Below are 22,422 nucleotides of genomic sequence, written 5' to 3' on the forward strand. Positions count from 1 at the left end.
AAGATAGTGATGACAACTAAGAAAGGAAACATGACTCAACCTGGCATTTTACTTCAGAACCTGAAAGGTCCCCTCCTTTATTCCATTTTATTAAACGACACAAACCATTTAACTTACTGTTGAAGAGATTAATTTTTTAATGAAAGAATCATGATCACAAACATTTACACTTAATCTTCTCTAAGACTGTCCTGAGCCTATTGAAACACGAGACAATAACAACCAATCAGAGGTAAGGGTTTAATGATCATTTATCTTCTCCTTATGCAGATAAGGAGAAGATAAATGATAGTTGCACCTTGTTTGTTAAAATTCTCAAGACAACATATGAGAGTAAGTGATTGGTGATGTAACTTCTGGCTGCATCTTTTAATTAGCAGCACCATCTAGTGTCCTAAATGCTGATAGCATTTCAGCAAACAGGAACATTAACAATCCACATTTTTGTGAGAAGGATATTAGTTGCCCACTGAAAATAGAAATCAGACATGAAAAACAATTATTTCTAATAGGTTGTAAAAGTTAATGTCTTTTAAACTTCTTATTTGTGTTAATAATGAAGCATATATATATTTCTTTAATATCATCTATTTGTCTGATCTTCTCAGGACACAGTGTACTCTAGATATAGTTCAGTTTCTTGTTGTTCTTTATTATCATCTTATTTAGAGAGTACATTTGAATTTTTTTTTACTATCATTCATTTTGGTGAAAACAATCTTTTACATCCCTCCACAAATATTGATAGTCCACAGAAAGACTGTCCTTGTTTCTTTGATTTAAGAATTCAAAGTTAGAGAAATTGCTGCAGAATCCAATTTACTTAGGGCGGAATATCTCATAATATAGTGCATATAGTTTTATTAGATTATGATGACAGTGCATTCAAGTGTGAGCACCACTTTACTGTCGTGTGGAACCTTCCCTCTTAATCTTACTTGATTAGATTTTTGGTGTCAGGAGCAATCTGAGTACTGTTTGTACCCGAGTAGTATTTACCAAATAAATGTTAAAGTTGATGATTTGGTGTATCCTTAACAGCTGCTGCTCTGTTTTTGAGCTGACCTCTAAGTCAACACTTACACTTTGGAATCTTGCTTTCAAGGCCAATCTTTACCTGTTCGCCGCAATAACTCCTTCAATAAGGGCCATCAATCCATTGGAAACTGTAATTCTCCTCTAAGCATCTTGGCCACTGCACTTCAAAACAGAGTTAAGCGACATGTTGCCCTACTATATTGTTTAGGCTGTTGTTGCCTTGACTTGCCTACAGGCCATCACAAGAACCAAAGTAAACCTCTGTGTTTCTGTGCCAATGAACATCAGTCATAATACCAGATGTTTTTGCCTAAATACTGTTCAGCATAGATTATTGATGACAACTTTGAGACAATATGTCATGCTAGTTAAACCTTTCATTTTTCTCAGCCTTCCCCTTTAATCCATTAATTTTCTGCTAAGCAATGCATTAACAGTTTAATAAAGGAGAGGTCTAAGGTAAGATGTGGTGTCCACCTTGTTGTTTGACTGAATCTATAATCATTTCTATATTCCCTGCATCATCTGTTGACTTGTCCTTTTTGTCTTCTTCTTGTCTCATCTTTCTGTTGAAATCATAGTTGAACTAATTCATCTGCAAATTCTCTGGGGTTTATTCATGGATATCCTGTTACCAGTAGCTGAGGAGTATCCACACACAGAGAGGTCATCACAGCATCCTTGAAGGGGGACAGTTTTAATTGAATAAGGTATATTCTCATGACTAGTAAGCACATCCAAAGGACCAAGCATTTCAGATGCATTAGCAATCAATAATTTAACATCAGCTTGAATGCAAGGAACACAAACACCATATTCTGTATATGGCCGGTGTTGCAACCTAGAAATATTTGTATTAAATTAAAATGGACAGAAGAAAGCATACTACACTATACGTTAGAAAATATATACTATTATATCATTTTTGTTTAATTTGTTTATTTAAAAAACATCCTGTGATTTCATGTTAGTTTTTACAGAAATTAAAAAGTTGTTATTAACTCTTAACGTAAATAGTCAGGGTCGTGTTCAAGAGATGAATACGCATGTATGCCGTTTTTGCTGTGAGGACCCGATGCTTCTTGAGAAAACTAATCATAAAAAAATACAGCACCGGGGGGGGGGGGGGGGGGGGGGGGGGGGGAATAAAGCTGCCAAACGGAAGACAGAGTCCTGGTCTGCAAAACACCACTTAGCAAAATGATCATCTTTGATAACACTATTGGGCTAACAGAACTCATCTGCTAGAACATGAGGTCATCCAGGTCTTCATTCACCAAATAGTCTGAGGAAGAATTATTTTTTTGTCCAATTCCATTCAGGCAGTTTTCATATTTCAAATTTTTATTCAACATGTTTTTTTTTTTTTTTTAATTTAGGATCTGTTCCAAGTAAAGTTAAGAACAGAACATAGATAAACAAGATGTTAACCTATGCTAATTAGAATCAACTTGAAGAAGCTTTCAATTTCCCATTGGCATTCATCAATGTAATAGCACAGTGTATAGTTTGTTGTAAAATCTATCTTTTTTAATTTTGCTTTTGCATTAAGTTGCAGAGAGTGGATTTTCACATTTGTATTTGTTTATGGAATAGTGATTTATGTAGTTGACTAGTCTAACTATTGTTTTGTGTTGCATTCTATGGGCATGTGTCAAGGTTGGAAGTGCAGGAATGATGAAAAGAAAGACCAAACGCAGACAAAGTGCTGCAGTACAATGATGAATTCTGCCTTCAAGCTGTTATTGGCGGGTTGGCAGACAGGCGGACTGGTATCAGAAAACAGGAAAGTCAAAGGTTTGCTGCAGAAACAGGAGGAAAGGAGCGCACATGTGCTCAGTAGATGTGAGCTAAACTTAGGGCAGATAGTCCTTAGGTGTTACCTGCTCTTTTGAGTCCTTAGTGCTACTATACAGTTTTTTTCTGCCCGTTATGGCTTTTGTATAATTTGTAAAGATTACAATGTATTTCAATTTCTTATTCTCTGCCTTGCATTAGACAGTGGATAATATTTTTTATTTCAGGTTTAGTTTGAAATGTTTATTCTTTGCAAGGATGTAATTTATCCATCAATGCTTCTATTTCTGTGAGGCTGTGGCTCAGTAACATCAGTCGTCTCTCAACGGCAGGTCGGGGGTTCGAACCCCCAGCTCCAGCAGGCACATGTCTGGTTAGTCCATGGGCAAGACATTTAACCCCAAATTGCTCCTCGGCAGTGGCAGCGTATGAAGGTGTATGAATGGGATGAGTTAATACTGATGAACACATTACATAACTCCTCTGCCATCAGTGTGTGAATGGGTGTTAATGGCTAGTTGTGACCTGCAGTGTATAAGTATTTGAGTCGTCAGCAGATTTAAAAAAGTGCTATACAATCCCAAGTCCATTTACCATTCAAGTCCATTAACAGGTGAACGTTTTCAGACACCTGTTCAGGGCAAAGAAATAAATCAATGTCCATTCAGTGACACTATAGCCTATTCCCTCTCTTAGCCTAAACATTCCACCCTGAGTATGATGACAGATATACATACTGCCACTTAGAAACTAAATGTCTTACATGAACATAAAATAAAAATAAGAAAAACTTCATTATGAATTCTAAACCAATAAGACTGATGTATAAGGTCATTTTGCATGCATCATCACCACTAGATGGCAGCATCTAATGCACTGCCTATGGATCATTTCTGACAATAGCTGTATTCTGGTGTTTTATTTGTTGTTGCAGATGAAAAGCACCATAATGGTAACAAAGGTACCATCTAATGATAAAACATGGTAAGCGTTACATTAGTAAACTGAAAAGCAGTAAGCAGCTGTACATCTCACATCCATTCTGGCATCTGATGAGGAAAACCAGAGAGGAAGGATGGGTTGATGTGTTTTAACATTGCATGTTGATACTTTTCTGGGATAAATAATAGTGATTATAGAATAGAAGGGAGGTGTAAGAACATTTGTACCACATAATTTAGATATCATGTCCAGGCACACACAACACCACTCGCTGTTCACAAAACTTCTGTCTTTCTCTAAATTTCCATTTGTTGTAAAACATATGAACAACAGCAAAACACAGAGAGACAGCAGTGATGTGTCTTTATTCAGTCCCTGAAATGTTGTGTTAAAAAGTGAAAGATATGAAAATGAAAATGAGTCATTTTTTTGGCATTTGACTTTGTTCATTGTTAAAACGAGTATCTCCAACTTATTCTGTAGTCTCTGTTATCACATCTTTTTTTTAATCACAAACCTTTCAAGTAAAAAGCTGTTTCATAGTTACAATTTTCGCATGAACTAAAGTTGCATGCAGCTAATCTCTTCTCGTTTTGTTGACATACTTCTCTTCTCAAAGCTGTGAGGGGTTAAATTGATCCAAAAGTCAGATAAGAAAGATGCTTGACAGTCTGGTTTTAGGAATGAGAGAGCCTGTGTGTTATCTCTTTTCTCCAGGCTGTATGGCTGGTATAATGTAACTACCTAAAAAAAACCTTGCCCCATTGTTAACATACTAAGAGGTCTGTATCAGTAGTCTGTGGCCAATAGCTTTTTTAAAATAGCATAGCCAGCTGCACATGAAATAGCACTAGAAGGAAATTATGCAGAGGAAAAGTTAATTTAGCCTACTTGTATTAGTAGTCATATTATCATTTATGTTTAGATTAGAGACCGTTTTAGTTTTTTTTTTTTTAATTAATGAAAGGAAAAATAGCCTTCTTCGAGGCATTTCCATTGGACTCTATTGTTACTGTGGGGGATATTATTCCTAATGGAAACCCAAACACCATAATGATTTAATCAAAAATTGCCCTACAATAAACTGCATAACCAGGAGACTATAACAAGGAAATTGCATTTATGGCATATTTGTATAAGTGTCACTCGTGTGTGAAAGTGTGTGCGTGGTTGCACTGGTTGTAAATTGATCCCTCCTACTCTCCTTGGGTAGTTGTGCAGAGGAGGGGCGAGGGGCGAGGGGCGAGGAGGAGGAGGAGGAGGAGGAGGAGGAAGCCGAAGCAGGAAGGAAGGCAGGCAGGCAGGCAGAGAACGAGGAGAGGCAGGCTGTGAATGTTAACGAGCCCCCGTCGTAATAGAGCTCCGTAGGTAGGGTTTGATAAAACGCCTTTTAAATGGAGAAGAACGACGACCACTTTTAAACACCTACTATGCGCCAGTGCCGCGTTCGCCTTGTGCGCGTGCAACAGCCTCACCGTCGTCGGCACGTTTGATCAGAAAACCCGTCTTTTTCCGCTAAATGAAATGTATCGCGACTGCTCGGGATTCACATTCTGACAATGGAGATTGAAAATATCGTGGCTAACACGGTTCTCCTGAAGGCACGAGAAGGTAAGCACAACTGAATGACAATTTAAATGTACCCCCCTCACCCCCTCAACGACATGGCCATGGACGAGCCTGAGCTCTCGGCTGTCCTCCTTGGGATATATAACCTATGCTTCCACTGTCTCTCATCGCTGCGCAGGGCTTTGTCTACCGGAAAACATCAAACATATTCCATTGAAACCAGTTTAAATCTGATTGTATGCTGGCTCCAAACACACTAACCGGACAGGTTTAAAACATAAGGCCCCGCAGGCTTGAGATGAACAACGCAGAGTGTTTGCAGCATCTCGCTCTGACGGCAGCGTTACATGTTGGCTATCGAGTAATTTTTTTCACAACATCACAAGTTGTCTTGTAGATATTGGCTGTTTAGGATGATATAACGGATATTTAAAGGTATATATTACATGAAATTGAGTGTGGACCGAAATATAGGCCTAGCTGCGCAGTGTGACTGTGTGTCAGTGCAGCCTCTTCTTACCTGTCATTGTGGGTTTCGGTGTTGAAAGGCCAATTAGTGGGCTAATGTGAAGTGGACTGGTGGCATTATTTGATAGATAAATATTCCACTGCATTGCCGTTTGGTTGTTGATTATGAGCTGCTGGGAGGACGGAATAACATATAGTGGATATTTAGCTGCAGTGGGAGAGTGCAAGAAGGCCCATCATGTAGTTACATCGACGGCCAAGCGATACAGCCCCGGGTGATTACGCTGCTCAGTGGGCTGGTGATCCTGTAGCAGTTCACCTGGAGGTGAAACAAAGGCGAGTATCTATCTGTTTTCCAGAGGATGATAGAGCAGAGAGGCTACTCTAAAGCCAGTGTGTGGGCGCAGGGTGGGTGTACAGCATTACAAGTATCAGCTGCCAGAGGAGGGTATAAAAGGTGTTGTTGATGCATAAAAAAAAAAAATATGTCCAGTTTTCCCCTTTCGATCGGATTCGGTATATGTCCTCAGAGGATGTTGTGAAGGTTTATCTTTTTTATTTTTATTTTATTTTGCAGGTAAGTCTTCTTCATGGTGTTGTCAGGGGGTTCGCGGTTCAGTGTGCGCTTGGAAGGGCCCTTCATACAATTCAGACTGCGTTTCAGCCCAAGACTAAACGCTAAAACTGATGTGAAATGGATTATTAACAGCATCCACTTTTCTTTACCTGCCATAAATGGTGCTTGGCATTGTCCTAAGTGTTCCTCTGTGGGTTTAATGTAGCCTACACTTATTAGATCTACATGTTCTGGACCTGTTATTGTCCTCAGTCTTTGATCTGGAGAGGCCCTAGTACCATAAGGCCTTTGTGAGAAGTTTGAGTGTATGATGAACCATGTGTACTGTGGAAGGAGCCTGCTGTCATATGGGGCTCAGTGTTCACTTCAGTGCTACAGTGTGTGCTAAATGTTGGTCACATAAGTGAACTCATATTGTCATTTTGATCATTTAGTAGTTATTTGAGCCAGTTATCAATTTGAAATACTGACCATGTTTTGTTTTCTAATCTTTTGACGTAAACACGACATTATCATTATTTTGTAAAAAACACTAATCAATAAAGCCATCAAACAGGCATCACTTGAAGTCTTATTAGGATTTCAGATTTTCTAAAAAGAAGAAAATAAATTCCAGCACTCCATTCCATCAAACATGTTGACTTTTATAGTCGGTGTGAATATTTGGTACTTCTCCTGCTTTACTTTTTCTGTCCTAATTAGCATTCAGACTAAGACAGTTAATATCTCCAAATTGACCCCTGAGATTAATTGGTATTAATCTGCTTTTTAGAGGAGGATATCTTCAGGTCTCTAGAGCTGTTCAGTGTTCAATAATGTTAAGTAGCCAACTCTGGAAATGTCACAAGCTGTAGGGCAAATCAGACCTCTGAACACGCTAACCCAAACAGAAAACTGCTGCAGTGGGGTCAGAGGCCAGCAGCCTAATTATTCATGAGTGTTCTGGGTTTCAAAGATAATCGATGGGAGATGAATCATTGAAAAAAATAGTAACACCTTATTTAGTCACCAAATGTAACATTTAGCAAGTTTTACTCCCCACAGTGCAAATCCATCAATGCAATCTTACAGTTTCCCAAATATCCTAATTTTTCCACACGGTAGCATTAGCTAAAAGCCCTATTCAGATTGCTTGATAACTAAGACCCTGCAACGTCTCGTCTTCAGTATGAAGTAGTTGTAAGACAGGCTTTACAGGGGCGAGACTAGATCACTGTAAAGCAACCGAGGAAGCTTTGTGTGTGTGTGTGTAAAGCTGCCGAACTGTTGTCTTATCTTATGTTGTTCAACAATTGTTGAAATCGCCCATCGGTTCTGGTAAAACTACTTAAAGTGAAATCATCAATTCCTAATTTCCTATGCATAAAATGTGACTCTTCACTGTGATGGCATCGTATAAACACAAACTTAAGTCCAGACTGATTTTATGATGTTTATCAAACTAGCATAATGAAGAAATACCTGCAATACAAAAGATAAATGTAATGGTCAACAGAAAGTATCAAGGCTATACTTACCCGTGTTGTCTTATTTTGATCATTCAACCTATTCGTTGGATAATATGAAACAACTTTTATTAACTACTATTACAGGAAGTGATAGTAAGCAGTGCCGCATAAAAATCAACACTGCTTAAATAAAACATTTATAGAGAACTCGAGCACATTTAAATAATTATAAAATATATATTTTCACTTCTTGTCATTTTAATGAGGAGTCATTTAAGAATTGTATTAAATTATGTGTTCCTTTGACTTTGTTTTAAGTTAACATATGAGGGTCTATCCCCTGGTCCTTTTTGGTTACCTTCATACCAAATGGCAGCAAAACTGAAGGCATTCTGCCGTCTGCAGCTGATGACTCAACGTGCGTTCACCCTGCTGATGTGTCCATATAGGAGACTGGAAAACAATTTCCAACTAATAGGTTTGCATGGTGCATAAAAAATCCATTATTTGTTTGCTGGCCTGGTGCATTCTCCATCCTCTTCAATCGCCATTTATAAGTGAATTCTTGTTCCTGAACATCTGTCAGTGCTGTAGGAACAGTTGAGTGTGATCAGAAGATGCTCTAAACTACTGGCTTTTTTCTCTACTTCTACACACCTGTTTATTTGAAAACGGGTAGCCAGAATGAGAAGTGTTATGACAGGGTGTGTCCAGTCTGCCACTCTTGAAATGACACGTCAAAGGAAGTGGTTTGGTATTGTAGAGATGACACATCTCCTACGCCCCACCGCTGCCTCTGAATGGTCTTACATATATTTCGTAGACCATTTAGAAAGGAAGCTTAAATTTACAGTTTTAGGATGCTTTCTTCGGACTGAAGGCGTCGGAGACTGCAAGAGAGGACTGTTGCATGAGAGGTCAGTTTGCAGTCTAAAGATGTGAAGATGCGAAAGTTTCCCATGATGGAATATATTCAAAATATTTCAAATGGTGTTTCTGAGAATACCAGTGTTGGAAAGGGTATACTTGAAAACCACACTTGAGTAAAAGTGAAGATACCTCACTTGAAAGTTACCAAGCTTAAAGTTAAGGTCAGCTTAAAGAAAATGACTCAAGTCAAAGTCTTAAAGTAGCCAATTATAAATATCAAAAGTATCCAGTGTTAAAATATAAGTAAAGTAATGAATAGTTCAGGTAAAAGTACAAAAACACAAAATGCCATTATTTCCCTCTTCATAGGCAGACACAAGAGAGACTTCATTCTGTTAGTCTTCTCTGCCGTCAAAAGCAAATAACGTTTGGAGATACGGCCACTGGTGTTGCTGTTCATTAGTGTTTTGCGTTGTGGCAGCACCACAGTCTGCTGTCTCGCTGGCAGCTGTGATATGAGGCTGCAGCCATGGTGTCACATGATTCTGAAGACATGGCTGGATATGCGGTGACTTGTTTTGATGAGAGAATGCATACCGCTCTCGTTTAGGCTCGTGCGAACATGCGTAGTCCAGGTGATCAATACTGACGATAGAGGCGGACAATTACATTCAGTTTTTAGATTGTATCGAGTAATGAGGTGTCCAATATAGCAGACTCAAAAATCACATTCCCTACTTTACAACACTGGAAAATACTCACTAACTTGATCATTATTTGCATAAAAAAATAAAACCACAGTTCATGTGAATATAGACGCTCAGACAAGGATTAGATAACTATAATTGCCAGAGGTGGGGTAGAAAATCTATATTTTGGGCGGCATTATATCTATTCGTGGCCGTGAAGTATGGAAGCATGCAGCCTTTTACAGGATTTGACTTTTATCACAGTGTTGGTCAGTCTGTGGACTTCACTCCTATTATGTAGAAATAAAAAGACTGAAGTGAGATGGATACTTAGAATGTTTTATTTGACAAAACCATTCTTGATTTAGTTGATTTTAGTCGACACAATTTACAGTTAAAAAAGTTAAATCGCAATATATCTCAAAATATATTGTATCGCAGTTCTCAGCATATCGCAAAATGTTCAAAATCGCACCAATATTGTATCGTAACTCAAGTATCGTGATAGTATCGTATTGTGGTGCCTCTGGTGATTCCCGCCCCTGATGATTGCCACAGTGAAATGAATCCACAAGGTCTCACACATTACTCTGAACTGTGCAGAATAACCCGTTGACAATTTAGGTGTGACACAATTTCTTTTTCTGAGATCTAAAATGTCAGCAGATGCTAACCCTTATCTCCACCAAAGATTATGTAAACAATTTAACGCTGCAGTATTTGTACAGTTATTCAAGAAAGATCTACCCAATAAGCTTTGCATTCTCAGATTTCAGCAGCATCTTCAATACAGGAATTATTTTTGTGGAATTGTTGCAGTTCTTTACTATTTATTTGACAAACAGCGTCTTGTTTATAAATTTCTATTGAATTTAACAAACTTGCAATTAAAGAACTTAACTAAATATCTGTATTTCATATTTGCCTGCATGATGCAATCTTTTATCACACAAGCGGTAACTGTTTAGAAAACTGCTTGAGTGATCTGGGGTTCTAGTTTTGAGGGTACACCTAAAGAGCAACTTAGGAGTTATTTTATTTGACATAGGGACATCTGAACATTTAAGTTATGTCGCCTTATAGTATATTTATAGCTGCACAGCGACATGTGTAAATGGGTTGGCAAAGTTTCTTAAGTTTTTTAAGTATCTGTTGCTTCAGGCCACTATATATCATTAGTTAGGGCGTCGGCCTCTTGGACAGGTGGAGACAACAATGGGAACAGCCATTATTAGTCAGAGCAACCTTCTCCCAGGGCACGAAAATATCGAGAGGAATATATCCAGTATGGATTTCCATGTGTCATTGTCAACAAACTATAACATTGCTAATGTGTTTATGTACTGAAGTAATTGCACATAAAAGCATAAAGTCTGTAAAAATGCTTCAACATTTAAAAACTTACCATCCCTCACTTTCGGCTAAACAGGTTGATTTCTTTTAGTAAGAAGATGTTTTGCAAGGCCAAAACAAAGCCCTTAACAAAAAAACAACAGCCAAAGCTTAAAATGCATCATATGAGGTGACATATTTAATTTTACAGGGACAAAAAGCCAGACACAATTGGGGAAACCTAAATATAGCCATAGCTTGTGTCAGCTAGTTGATAAAGTGAAATGTATTTTTTCTTGTATTTTTTCAGATAAAGTGTTTAAAGAGGTCATATTTTTCCCTTTTTGGGGTTCATATATTTAATCTATGTACCTACTAAAGTATGTTCACAATAGCTAAAGTTCTAAAAAAAATGTCTGTTTTCATGTACTGCCGCTCCATGCACCGGCTCACTTCTGACTCTCTCTCTAAAGCTCTGAAGTGCCCACGTTCAGAGTCCCAATGTGTGCCAAGTCTGATCTGATTGGTCGGCCTGTCGGCTCTGCCGTAATTGGTCAGTCGCTCAGTACGGTTCTCGGAAATGTCCCGCCTCTTTTACCATATTGGGAATGCAGCCACTGTGTGCAACATGAGCTGCAGGGCTTGCCACAACGAGCCAATGGGCTTAGATCAGTGATCTCACACTGACAAGACGTCACACCGGCAAATTTTTTTCGAGGGGGGCTAGAACCGAGCGTTACATGCAGCTAATGGAGGACGTAGGAGAAGCCGCGTTTCCGCGGACTTTGAATCTTTGCACATAGATGTGCCTAAACATGCACAGGACACTATGAAAACACACTAAAGAGCATATAAAACCAGAAAAAGCATAATATGGGCCCTTCAAAGGAATTCATTACAAGGACATGCTGTTTTGCACCCTGCTGGAGGGGAGGTGACTGGGTTTGGACATTTTCATAAAACTTGACAACATAATTTCACACAATGTTATTTTCACAGACGATCTTTTCCAAGCGTAATCCTTGACCCAGAGCAGTGACGTGCGGTGAGGTTCGTGGCTGGTGAGGCACTGACTTTTTCAGAGTCAGATTTACAAATATATGAACCCATTTATAGAGTAGTTTAAACTCACCATTCAATTGGCAGCTTGCACATTGACTACTGGTTGTGTTCCATATCTCATATCAGCATTATTTACACACACATAGAGGTAAGGTGCATATTTGGCAGATAGAATGTTACATTTTTTTACTTGTAAAGGAAGTCCATTCGCCTATCCTTCTGGACTAAAATATCCGTGACTTTGTTGTAAAAGTACTCATTATCTTCTTTTAGTTTTAAAAGTCTTCCATTATGTATCACTTCTCGTTTTGATTTAAAGTCCAGTGTTGAGAAATATTTAAGCTTAGATATAAAATCTTCCTTTTCCATTTTTGCAATCAGAGCCAAATTTTAAAATAAAAATTCTGCATAGAAGAGGAGCAACATCAAACCAAGCATAAACTCTTGGCCTTATGAGCCTCACACAACCTGACACACGCCCCCTTCAGTTGAGGCAGAGGTACTGGCTGCCTCACCCCATGCTTTTTCAGTGCGGTTCTGCCTCACCTGCCTCTGACCCAGAGCCTAAAAATGTTATTGAGACTGAGATAAAAAAGGCCATTTACATAAAATCATGTCCACTTAAGTCCACTGAGATGCAGGATGAGGTCCTAGCTGGTCCTAGCTGGCTGAGCACCTCACTGACTCTGTTAGTGGGCTGATGTATTTGTCTTTCATATTTGAAAAACTAAACAGACTTATTGTATCATTGCAAGGTAAACGCACCTTGTAACTGAATGATAACATTAATACAGTCAAGAGGATACTGGAGGGCTTGGAGGTTTTCTTTGTCAGCTGTACAAATTCTTTGAGCAAAATGCAGTGTTAATAAAGTGAGGAGTCTATTATTATGCACCTTCAGCCCCTCCTGGAAAACCTGATTGGCTGTCTCCAAAATTGCTCCCAGAAAGTACTGTGTAAAAAATCCTAAAATGTTACAAGCATGCGACATTGTAAGTGTCTGCTACTCTTTACTCATACACACACACAGTCATCATATGTGTCCCTGCTTATTCAATATTATGTTCACTCAGTTTGTGCCACCGTCTATATTACTTAGAAATTACTTGTATCATGCTTCCAGCCTTTCAATGGTTTGTTTTGCTGTTTTATTCTTTTGTGTTGCCTATATCTAGTTGCATGCAACATTATATGCGCCAACCACCTCCAGGACAGTGGGGGCCACCAATCTCTGTTATTTCGGTGGTCACTGGATATCAAGTTTTGAAACCCCTGGACACCCCTTACATCATGCTACAGTTCACACTGTGGCAAATGTGTTGAGGGTGATTTAAATATGTATACATTAAGTTGATTTCAAATAATCCACTTTTTATTGTAATACAGTCAAATCTCAGGTTGTAAGAGTTAGGCATTGGTAGAGATATTACGTCAAAAACACAATGAAGACATCTGAAGGGCAGAGGTAAATAGGGTTGCTGCCAAGTGTTGTAACTATTTAAATAATTACACACCTGTTTGTAAAAGCAACATGAACCTATGTTCACCAGGTCTTGAATTTTGCGCACATTTATTATTGAAATGTGGAGAGTAACTGGATATATGAGCCTTTGCCTCATCTGACCTCTCTTCCTCAAATCAGATTTCATCAGATCTGTTTCTGCGGTTTCTTTCATCATTCCTGTCTTCATTCAAAGAAGAAATCAGGGCAGTCAAGTGCTCCCTTTACTCTGATTAACAGAAGTAACTAATCCTTCTCATACTTCTCATTTCCACATCACAAGATGAAAGCTTTTGATTTTGATTTACCATAGAAAATTGCAGATGTAAGTGGATACACCTCTGTCAATAACCTCTCTCTGCTCCCTTGCCTCTCTCCACCAGCCTTTAAATTGTAGGCTAGCAGGTCCTCTCAGACCACTTGTGAGGGTTTTCTTCTGACGTAAGCCAGCATAGCTTTATTAGTTTTGTGGTCATAGCTGGGCTAACACTTGTTGTCATCACTCTGGGGTGTTTCCTCCAGCTGAGGCTCATAAAACACATTGCTTTGTGACTTTCCCTTGAAGTGGGACTTATTTTACAGTTATTACAGCCACAAATGGGCTGTGCGGAGAAAGAGAACGGTGTGTTGCATATCCAGCTCTGCTGCATGGCACTACCAGTGACACTTAGCTGGTGGCTACTGGGATGGTCATTAGCACAAATTCTGGGCAAGCTGACTAAGCATTTAGTGGCATTTTTAAACACTTTGTGAACATCATAACTACGTTGTTTCAGCTGCATTGTTAAATGTTGGAGAGGCTCTTCTCCTGTGAGAACCCATCTGTCGGCCTGATCTTAACAATGTGTACGGTCAAGTGTATTTACTAGGTGTTTTTTTTTTCAAGATTCAAAGAAAAAAAAGTTTAATAAGGGAGTTTTTTTAAAGTCTGTCTATGTAAAAGTCTAGGAGCAAGTGCTTAAAAAGCAACAGTACATCCCAATTTTGCCTTCTGTTGTTGGCAGTCCTACCTTCAAATTTGACATCAAGATGTTGTGTTATCTGCCATAATCTTCAAGGTACAAGTGCTATCTGTTCCACGCCCAAGGGCTCAGTACTGGAGAGGCACTATGTGTTCCTCTTTTTCAGAATTAACCAGTGTGCCCTTCTTGAGAGAGAGACAGCTGTAGATAATACAGTACAGCCTAGATGGTAATCCTTTCAGTTTGTCCTTTTACACTCTACGTGTGTGTGTGTGTGTGTGTGTGTGTGTGTGTGTGTGTGTATATATCTCAAGTTTAGTCTCACCATGTTCCCCTACCGCCTCTCCCTCCCCCAATCTCCTTCAAGACGTTATGAAAACAAGGGGTCAGTTTTCAAGTATAACTTGGCGAGCTTTGATGGAATATCTTTAAGAGACAGGGCAGAGCAGGAATGGTCTTTCAAAACATCACAACATGCTGCTGGAATGGGCGAGATTGCATCTGTATTTGCAGCCAGCCATGTATGTGTGCTCGTGAGAGACTGCGTGTCCCTTCATGTGTGGGTCCCATAACCCCAGCCCCTGCTCATTTGTTTTCCTGGAATTTACTTTGGTGTTGTAATGTTGTTCACATTTTTACATGTGCACTCACCTTCTCTCTGTGCCATATGGAGAGAGACCAAAAGAGAAAGAAGTCCGGCCATAAACAATTATGCCGCATAATAATAATAAACGCATAACAGGGAAGAAAACTGTTTATTTGGGGGAGGGGAGCAAGAGGCTGAAGTCAGAGAGAGGGTAAGGGCGAACATGTGAGAGAGGTATGGATTATCGGAGGTTAGTGCTGCCTGATATTCACATGTTTCTCTTTTCCTCTCTTTCTCAGCTGATGTGTTTCTTTCAGTGTGAGTATACAGATGGATTACCTTGTGCAAACATTGGGCCTTTGCTTTGAATAGGCAACACAGATACTGGCAGCTAATGTTTTCCTTATCAGGGGCTACTTCAGCCAATCACGCACTGTATCAGAGAGTGACTGGAAAAGCAACAGCCCATTCATTATCATGGCCGGGCTCCATTGTGCCCATGTGCATGCTCATATTACAATGGGCCTAAACTATGACCCTCCCTCATTTTTTATGTATTTTGTACTGCAGCTGTTTGAACTGAACCTCCTTTGCATCTGCTGCAGGTTGGGGGTATAAGAACTGACGGGCATTGGCTGGTACCAAATATTCAGGGTACGATAACCTTGTCCAAAATATCTTGTTAAACAGTGTTATCAGTGTTTTGAAAGTTAGAAAAAAAATGTTGCTCCTGCCAAAAATGTAGTGGAGTGGCCTCAGTTTGTTTGGATTGAAACCTTTCTGATTTACTTGTTTATTTGGCGGTTACTTTTCTCCCCATTTTATGAACAATAATGTAGTACTGTTCATTTTCCCTGCTCTCCATGCTACCTTTATTTAGTCAGAGTTTAAGAAAGGAAATCTTATTTATTAAAAGTCACTGTGAGTTTGTTGCTAAAGGGCAAGTGACATATTGTAAGAAGTAAATACTGTCTGCTAGCTGCCAAGGTTGGTCTGTCACGACGAGTTGGATTTTCTAGCTTTGCTGTGTTTTTTTCGAGTGTCAGCATGTGACATGTGTTCATCAGATGGATGAGCGCCTTTTCCCATATGGTGATGCAAAATGAAGATGGGTTGTGAAGACGGCAGCGCTGCATGGCTCTGTGTTCACGGCAACATCAGAGAAAGCTGGGAATCACAGCACGAGAAGTTGCCAGCGACGGTGTTAAGTTCCAAGTGTTCTTTTTGAATTGGATAATTCTTGAAACGTTAACATGTAGACCAGGGGTCAGCAAATAAAAAAAGACCATCAGTTCCCAAACGCCACGATGGAGAATTATAACATTTATTTTTCAGATTAACACTTTAAATAAAACAATCAGTACATTTATTATGAAAAAGAAAATAAGCACATTGCAAATTATGGACCATTAATTTAACATTTTGTAAGACTGTGTACTCCATACATGGATAGTTTTTTTTTCTTGTAATGTACACTCAACTGAACCAGCATTAAAAAAAAAAACACTTCATAACTTTACCACCTTCTCACTGACTCATACCAGGTTTATTGGCAAGGTATGTTCCCACATATTTTGACTTTGATTTGGACTTTTCTTGAGATAAAAGAGAGAGGAAATGGAGGGCAGGAGGAGGAGAATGTTTGGGATGGTGTGAGTAAGTGAAACAAGAAAGGAGAGAGAGCACAGAGGCGCCTCATTCATTAATCCACTCATAACTCACTGCAGATAGACAGAGGAATACAAACACATGCTGCATGTAAACACACACAGTGTACTCCCTCTCTTGTTCTCAATCTTTGTCTGTTTTCGCTCTTGTTTACATACTCCAAAGTATGTTGAAACCGGTCAGACTTGAAAATGGACAAAACACAAAATATCTTAGAAAGAATAAGTGACACTGCTTTTGGTGTATTCATAACTACTTTAAAGAGTGCTGCAAGCTGGACAACGGAATGGATTAAAATACCCAATGCAATGTTAAGAAGACGCAATCACCATTACTGGCTTTTGAATGATACCATTTTTTATTAGCTTTTACTCCTATAAATGAAAAACAGAACGGATTTTATCATCACGTAAGACAAGAAGCAAACCTTCTGTAGTTGTAAACTACTTGAGTATGTTCTATTGTCCATTAATCCATGGCAAAAAGCTGCCGAGCAGTTTTTTTATGTTGTTTTTTCCTGCATTTTGCATTTTGCTTTTGTTGGATCGTTGACAGCAGAGCTGCAGAAAACTTGGGGGAAAATAGAGAGGGGGAAGATGTGAATTCAGACAGTTGTAAGTAACATGTTACACATCTTGGACTGCTGTGTGGCCAGGATGACCCCGCTGTCTATATAGCTTTTTAGGAAAGGAATGTGCATCTGTGTAGTCAAGCAGCGTGTCACATGATTTGACTTTCGACTTTCTTAACATTTTCCAACTTTGGAATCTGGTCCGTGGCCTTTGCTGAGATTCTGTGCTATGATCTCAGCGCTGGCTGTAGCTCGGATATGACTGAGCGAAACTGCTCTGAAGTCGGTGTTTATGGAGGGCCCCGTTCTCTCTGAGGGGAGAACCAAAGTAAAATAAATACTTGCTCCATCCTGTCTGCATTAAGGGCCGACACACATGGCTTTGACGTCAGAGTGACATTAAACAGGGTGGGGTGGCCCAGCCAGCTCCTACAGGCACGTGCACACACTTAACGTGCACAAACACACACACACTTTCTTCATCGCATACTATCAGAATCCCTTTCTGACTTCTTTTGCCATTGTATTTATCTATTTTGTCACTTTTCTCAGTTTTTCTTTCCAATTTATCATTCTTGTGTCTTTGTACTGTATAAAACCACTGTCACTTTTAACTTCCTGATCTGGGCTACATATCTAAAATGTAAATTTCCAACATAACAATTTCAGGGTTAGAGGGAACAAGTTAGATGCTGACATTTTTTTTAGCTTTGTGTAGCTGGTTTGACTGTAATCGTTAATCTTTCTGGTTTCTTGGCCAAAGTGTGTGTGTGTGTGAGGATTTCTCATGCAAAGTAACTGTCAAGTGCAATTCAACATAAAAAAATAATCTTTGCTGCTGCTCCTTTTTTTCTCTTTCCCCCTGATGAAGAACATTTATCTGAGTACATTTTCTTCCCGAGCCTTTACAGCAGTGTGTGTGTCTGTGTTTACCCTGCAGGCCCACAACAGGTCTGTCTACATGCCTCTACATTTAGCTATCTAGCAGCCTGTTACTGTAGCTGAGCTAACACACTGCATACCTTCTCTTTGAAATCCACTGCAGAAATTCCATTGTTTTTTTTTAAATTTTTTTCATTATTCTTCAAAATGTTAATAATTGAGAATAACTAAAGTCTAAAAGGTAGAAAATTCACTTTCAATCATCACATACGACCCTCGATGTATATGTCAGAGTGTCAGTGTCTCCAGAGACATTGCCCCGTTCCTTTCAGCAGTCGTGTGGTGTTACCAGCAAACAGTCCACAGGACTGGACTCAAACAATGTAGGTAACGGGAAACAACATTGTCTCTATCACTCCCCTTTTGGTTTCCAATGTTTAACGCACTGCGAGCCTCAGCCCACGTACGGATGCGGAACAAAAACTGGTTGTGGGTGTTTTGAGAAAGAGGAGAGAATGACAGGGAATAGTCTTTTTTTTATCCTTCAATAGTTCAATGATGTTTGCCTTTGCTGAGGGGCATGTGGACATGTTAGCTTGGTTGTGTTTGTGGCTGTCACTCGCACAAAATGAAATGTGCGGCTTTGTGTGTTAATCTGAGATTGCCATAGAATCAATTTATTTGAGTAACGGCTGGTCCCTGATCACTGCTGAACAAGCTAAATATTTTCCAATTTCAGCCACCAGCCGGTTGTGCACCTATAAGTATTTGTACCAGCAGGTGACACCAGTTTTAATTGTAATTGAAAAAAAAAAATCTTATAGGTATAGTATGTAAAATTGTATGACAATGTATATATATATATATATATACAGTATATATTTTTTTGTTGAATACTTACATTACTTAAAATGTTTCCAAGAGTTATCAAAGTCAGAGAAATCCGTATTTTTAGAGTTGTAACAGGAAGTGTCTTTTCCCGGCAGCCGACACGATGAGCCACCATGACAGAATTGAAATGTTTTATCGTTGCCAAGGAAACACCAGCTGTTACGTCAAAGACCGCTGCATAAGGAAGCGGGAGCTGCTACTGAAAGCTGTCGCTTTATGTCCTTCTGTGGTAAAAACAATGGCATGTGTCTTATGAAATCATCTGAATGGCACTGACAGCCTTATGGGGTTTTCTTGTGGAATATGAAAGGACTAATTGTTTGCTTTCTTTCTGCACTTCTGTTTCTCTTCATGTGCATTGATTAGCTTAGCCGAACAGCCATTCAGACAGACTGAGATTTCTCAGCTATCAGTTCTAATTAAATATATTCAATCAGTTAAAAGCTGAAGACAAGGGCCAAAACTCTATGAAACCCCTTTTAAACTAGGACCACAGATGAAGGGTCAGCACTGATTGACCCTTTACTTTCAGCCTGTTGTGTAAGGGCCTTCAGTTACACTGACCACCACACATGGGACAGGGCTCAAAAGAATTCAGTAAGATACATATTTAGACTGAGTTGTCACTTGCAAAGTTACACAACCAAATATCTCCACGGGACAAACTTGTTAGCTGGTTTAAGGACACTCTGATATGCTAACGTTACATGTCTCGTATAACATAATTTAGGAGCTCTTCACCATCCTACTAGCGGACTAACCAGCTAGCGTATATGCTAACCTATCGTGTGTAATACCCCATTGAGAGGACTGCGTGTCTGTCACTGCGGTGCTTGATGAGGTTTGAAGTGCTAGCTTGCTGCTACGACACTGTTTAGTTGCATCTTACAGGCACAATAAGTCAGTAGGTTCACCATGAGCATTGGCTCTGAAGGCAAAGTAGTCCCACAGAAGATGTTGACAGCCTGTTCAGGTTAAAGGTACAGGACAGGGAGTTGTTCCTACAAAAGATGACTTGCTGTTATTTTCAGTAGTGGACATGTTGAGGAGGAGGGAGTGCTTCTCTCTCGTGGCTGATGCTTGTGCTCATAACCCTGCAATAAACCTCAAACAAAATTTGAATCTTTCTTTTTTATTTGCTTTTTCATTTATGACAGCCTGTAGTACTAACTGTTTTGTTATGTTCACTTTGAACAGGCCTTAAAAGTGGGCTCAATGGAAAAAAAATTAAGTGGAAGTGGGATAGCCGTGTTTTTGTAAAGGTGAGACTCAGCTTGCACACTGTTCAAACAGTCTGCTTATGTGTGTGGGTAAGTTGTGTTGTGTTGGACCTTAGTGACCCTCTGTATGTGTTTGTGTTCAAGCTGCCACATGTCAGGGACCAGCTGGTGTCATGTGCACTTTGGGGCAGAGGATTTCCCTCTCTGTTGTCCTTAAATTATCACATTGTACACGGGGCACAAGAGGATGGTTTGTTGTTCTCAGTGTTTTAAAACATGCAATGAAGTGTTCGAGGAAACTTAAGTGTTTGCTCGATAATCGTAAGGAGTGTAAGCCTACTTTGTCTGTCTTTAATTTCATTCTTCACTTATTTTTATTACGAACTAGAAGAAAAGCTGGCATACAAATGCTAATTGGGATGGAAATGAATACAAACAAACACCCTCACCAGATAATGGAATAGGATACATTATGTTGGGAGGGAAGCGCACGCTGCCTTCACCAACATAATGGTATACGCAAAATAAATGGGTACAACCACAGTTGTCACAAACAATATGAAGGTGGCTGTAAGTGGAAGCGCTGTGGCCAAACACCAGAGCAAACAAAACAGAACACAACTAAACTGGGAGTTGGTGCACAAACACTGCCATCACCCTGAAGGACAGGCACCAAAGAACAGGTGCTGCTGCAGCAATACCAGTTAGCCCTAGCGGAAACAAAAAGGCTGCCAGCCACTTGTAATTTGGGTTGATTATCAAAGACAGGACGGCTGCAACCAATTCCTACCACCATGTCGTTGCATCGTTATTGCATTAGCTCAAGCAGACACATTCTTGTGAACTGTAACCAAAAAAAGAGATGTGCAACTATGCTGGATGTTGGTGGGAAAACACACTAACTTCAGCAACAACAAAAAAACGTTGATACTCACAAGTTCGGCAGTGACCAACTGTAGGGATGGGGATCCGAAAGAGGCGGAAAGCTAATCGCAACCATTGGAGGTGGACTGAATAGACACAACACAGGGCAAAGGTCACAGGGCTACCAGCAACAAGAGGGTTTAGAGTTCCATTTTTAGACTGACCATGTTTAAAAAATAATGTAAAGATTTCAAATAGTGGCAAATAAGGAAGGATAGGCACTGGACTATAATTTGTCTTTGCGCTTTTGCACTGTGTCACTTATTTGAACCTGATGTTTTTTATCTTCTTAGAATATTTTTTTCAGGTGTTCACTTGTCTTCCAATGTCATGTTATGAAAGCCTTGACTGATTTTTAAAAGGTTGCTATACTATGAAGCAATGATAAGCAACAACACAGATGCACATATAAAAGCAGGATCTTTCCCTGAAGCTTCGAAACATAACCTTAATGTTGCACACACTCACACGTGAACTGAAAACAGCGTTATTGAACAGTCCTCTGGGAAGTTCAAATGACCTGTGATGTGAGGGGTAAGCGACCCCTAGCCACCACAGCACTCTTCGGAGAATCGGGTTTGCTCCGTATATTTTCCTAAATGCTCATTCCAACACCAGCAGATGTCTGTGTGTTGGTTTGTGTGTTTTGTCAGTCTGTGTCTGACTGTGTTTGAGACAAGATGTGTGTATGCCTCATGATCTTTGAAGCTGTCAACATTCTTCAGCACATGCTCTGTCATGATGTCATGAGGCGACTGGTGAGATGAAGCAGCTGTCCCTTCCTCTGGTCACTGAGAGGTCAACATGATCATGACACACAAACAAACACACACACACACACAAATGTTGTGTTCTTGTGTTGAAATGACTGCTGAACATGATTTAAGTACATTTTTCACTGTGTCTCAGGTGGAGGAGGGAAGAGGAATGGTCGCAGTAAGAAATGGAAGGAGATGCTCAAACTGCCCCACATCAGCCAGTGTGAGGAGCTACGCCGCACTATTGGTAAGAAATGGTGTGTGTGTGTGTGTGTGTGTGTGTGTGTAGGGGGGTGAAGCAGAAAGATAACGTGCCATGCTGTGTTGTCGGGTGGGTCTGACTGTGGGAGGAAGTACAGATTGGACTTCCTTCCTGTTTCTACCCGTCTCCACCCGCAGCTTCAGGCAGGGGAAAGGAAACGGTTTGTGTACATGTGTGTGTGTGTGACTCAGTGAATCCATTTGCACAGCCTTTTCTAAACCTTAAAGTCTCTGTTAACATCACATGTTTGTCTCAATGACTACCTGCCTGCTCACATCAAATCTAAGTGTCTTCACTCTTGCTTCCTTTCTGTTCCCCACATTGATGTGTGGCTAAATAAACAAGAGCAGGATTTTCAGAGTTTAGCTCAGACAAGAGCTGTGCTCCTGTTTCTCCTTGTCCCCC

The 22,422-nt window shown here is 39.7% G+C and overlaps 1 protein-coding gene across 2 annotated transcripts in view; it reads left to right on the top strand.

The window, feature by feature from the left end:
- The first annotated feature begins 5,047 nt into the window (after window positions 1-5,047).
- grk4 (G protein-coupled receptor kinase 4) overlaps window positions 5,048-22,422 on the top strand; it is a 42,270-nt gene continuing 24,895 nt past the window's right edge. For both annotated transcript variants that reach the window (XM_061051907.1, XM_061051899.1), the window contains exons 1-2: window positions 5,048-5,388; window positions 21,907-22,002. In XM_061051907.1, the coding sequence (XP_060907890.1) occupies window positions 5,337-5,388; window positions 21,907-22,002 (148 nt within the window). In that variant the 5' untranslated portion in view covers window positions 5,048-5,336. The remainder of the gene's footprint in view (window positions 5,389-21,906; window positions 22,003-22,422) is intronic.

This window comes from Labrus mixtus, chromosome 2 (assembly GCF_963584025.1).
Source record: "Labrus mixtus chromosome 2, fLabMix1.1, whole genome shotgun sequence".
Taxonomy (NCBI): Eukaryota; Metazoa; Chordata; class Actinopteri; order Labriformes; family Labridae; genus Labrus; species Labrus mixtus.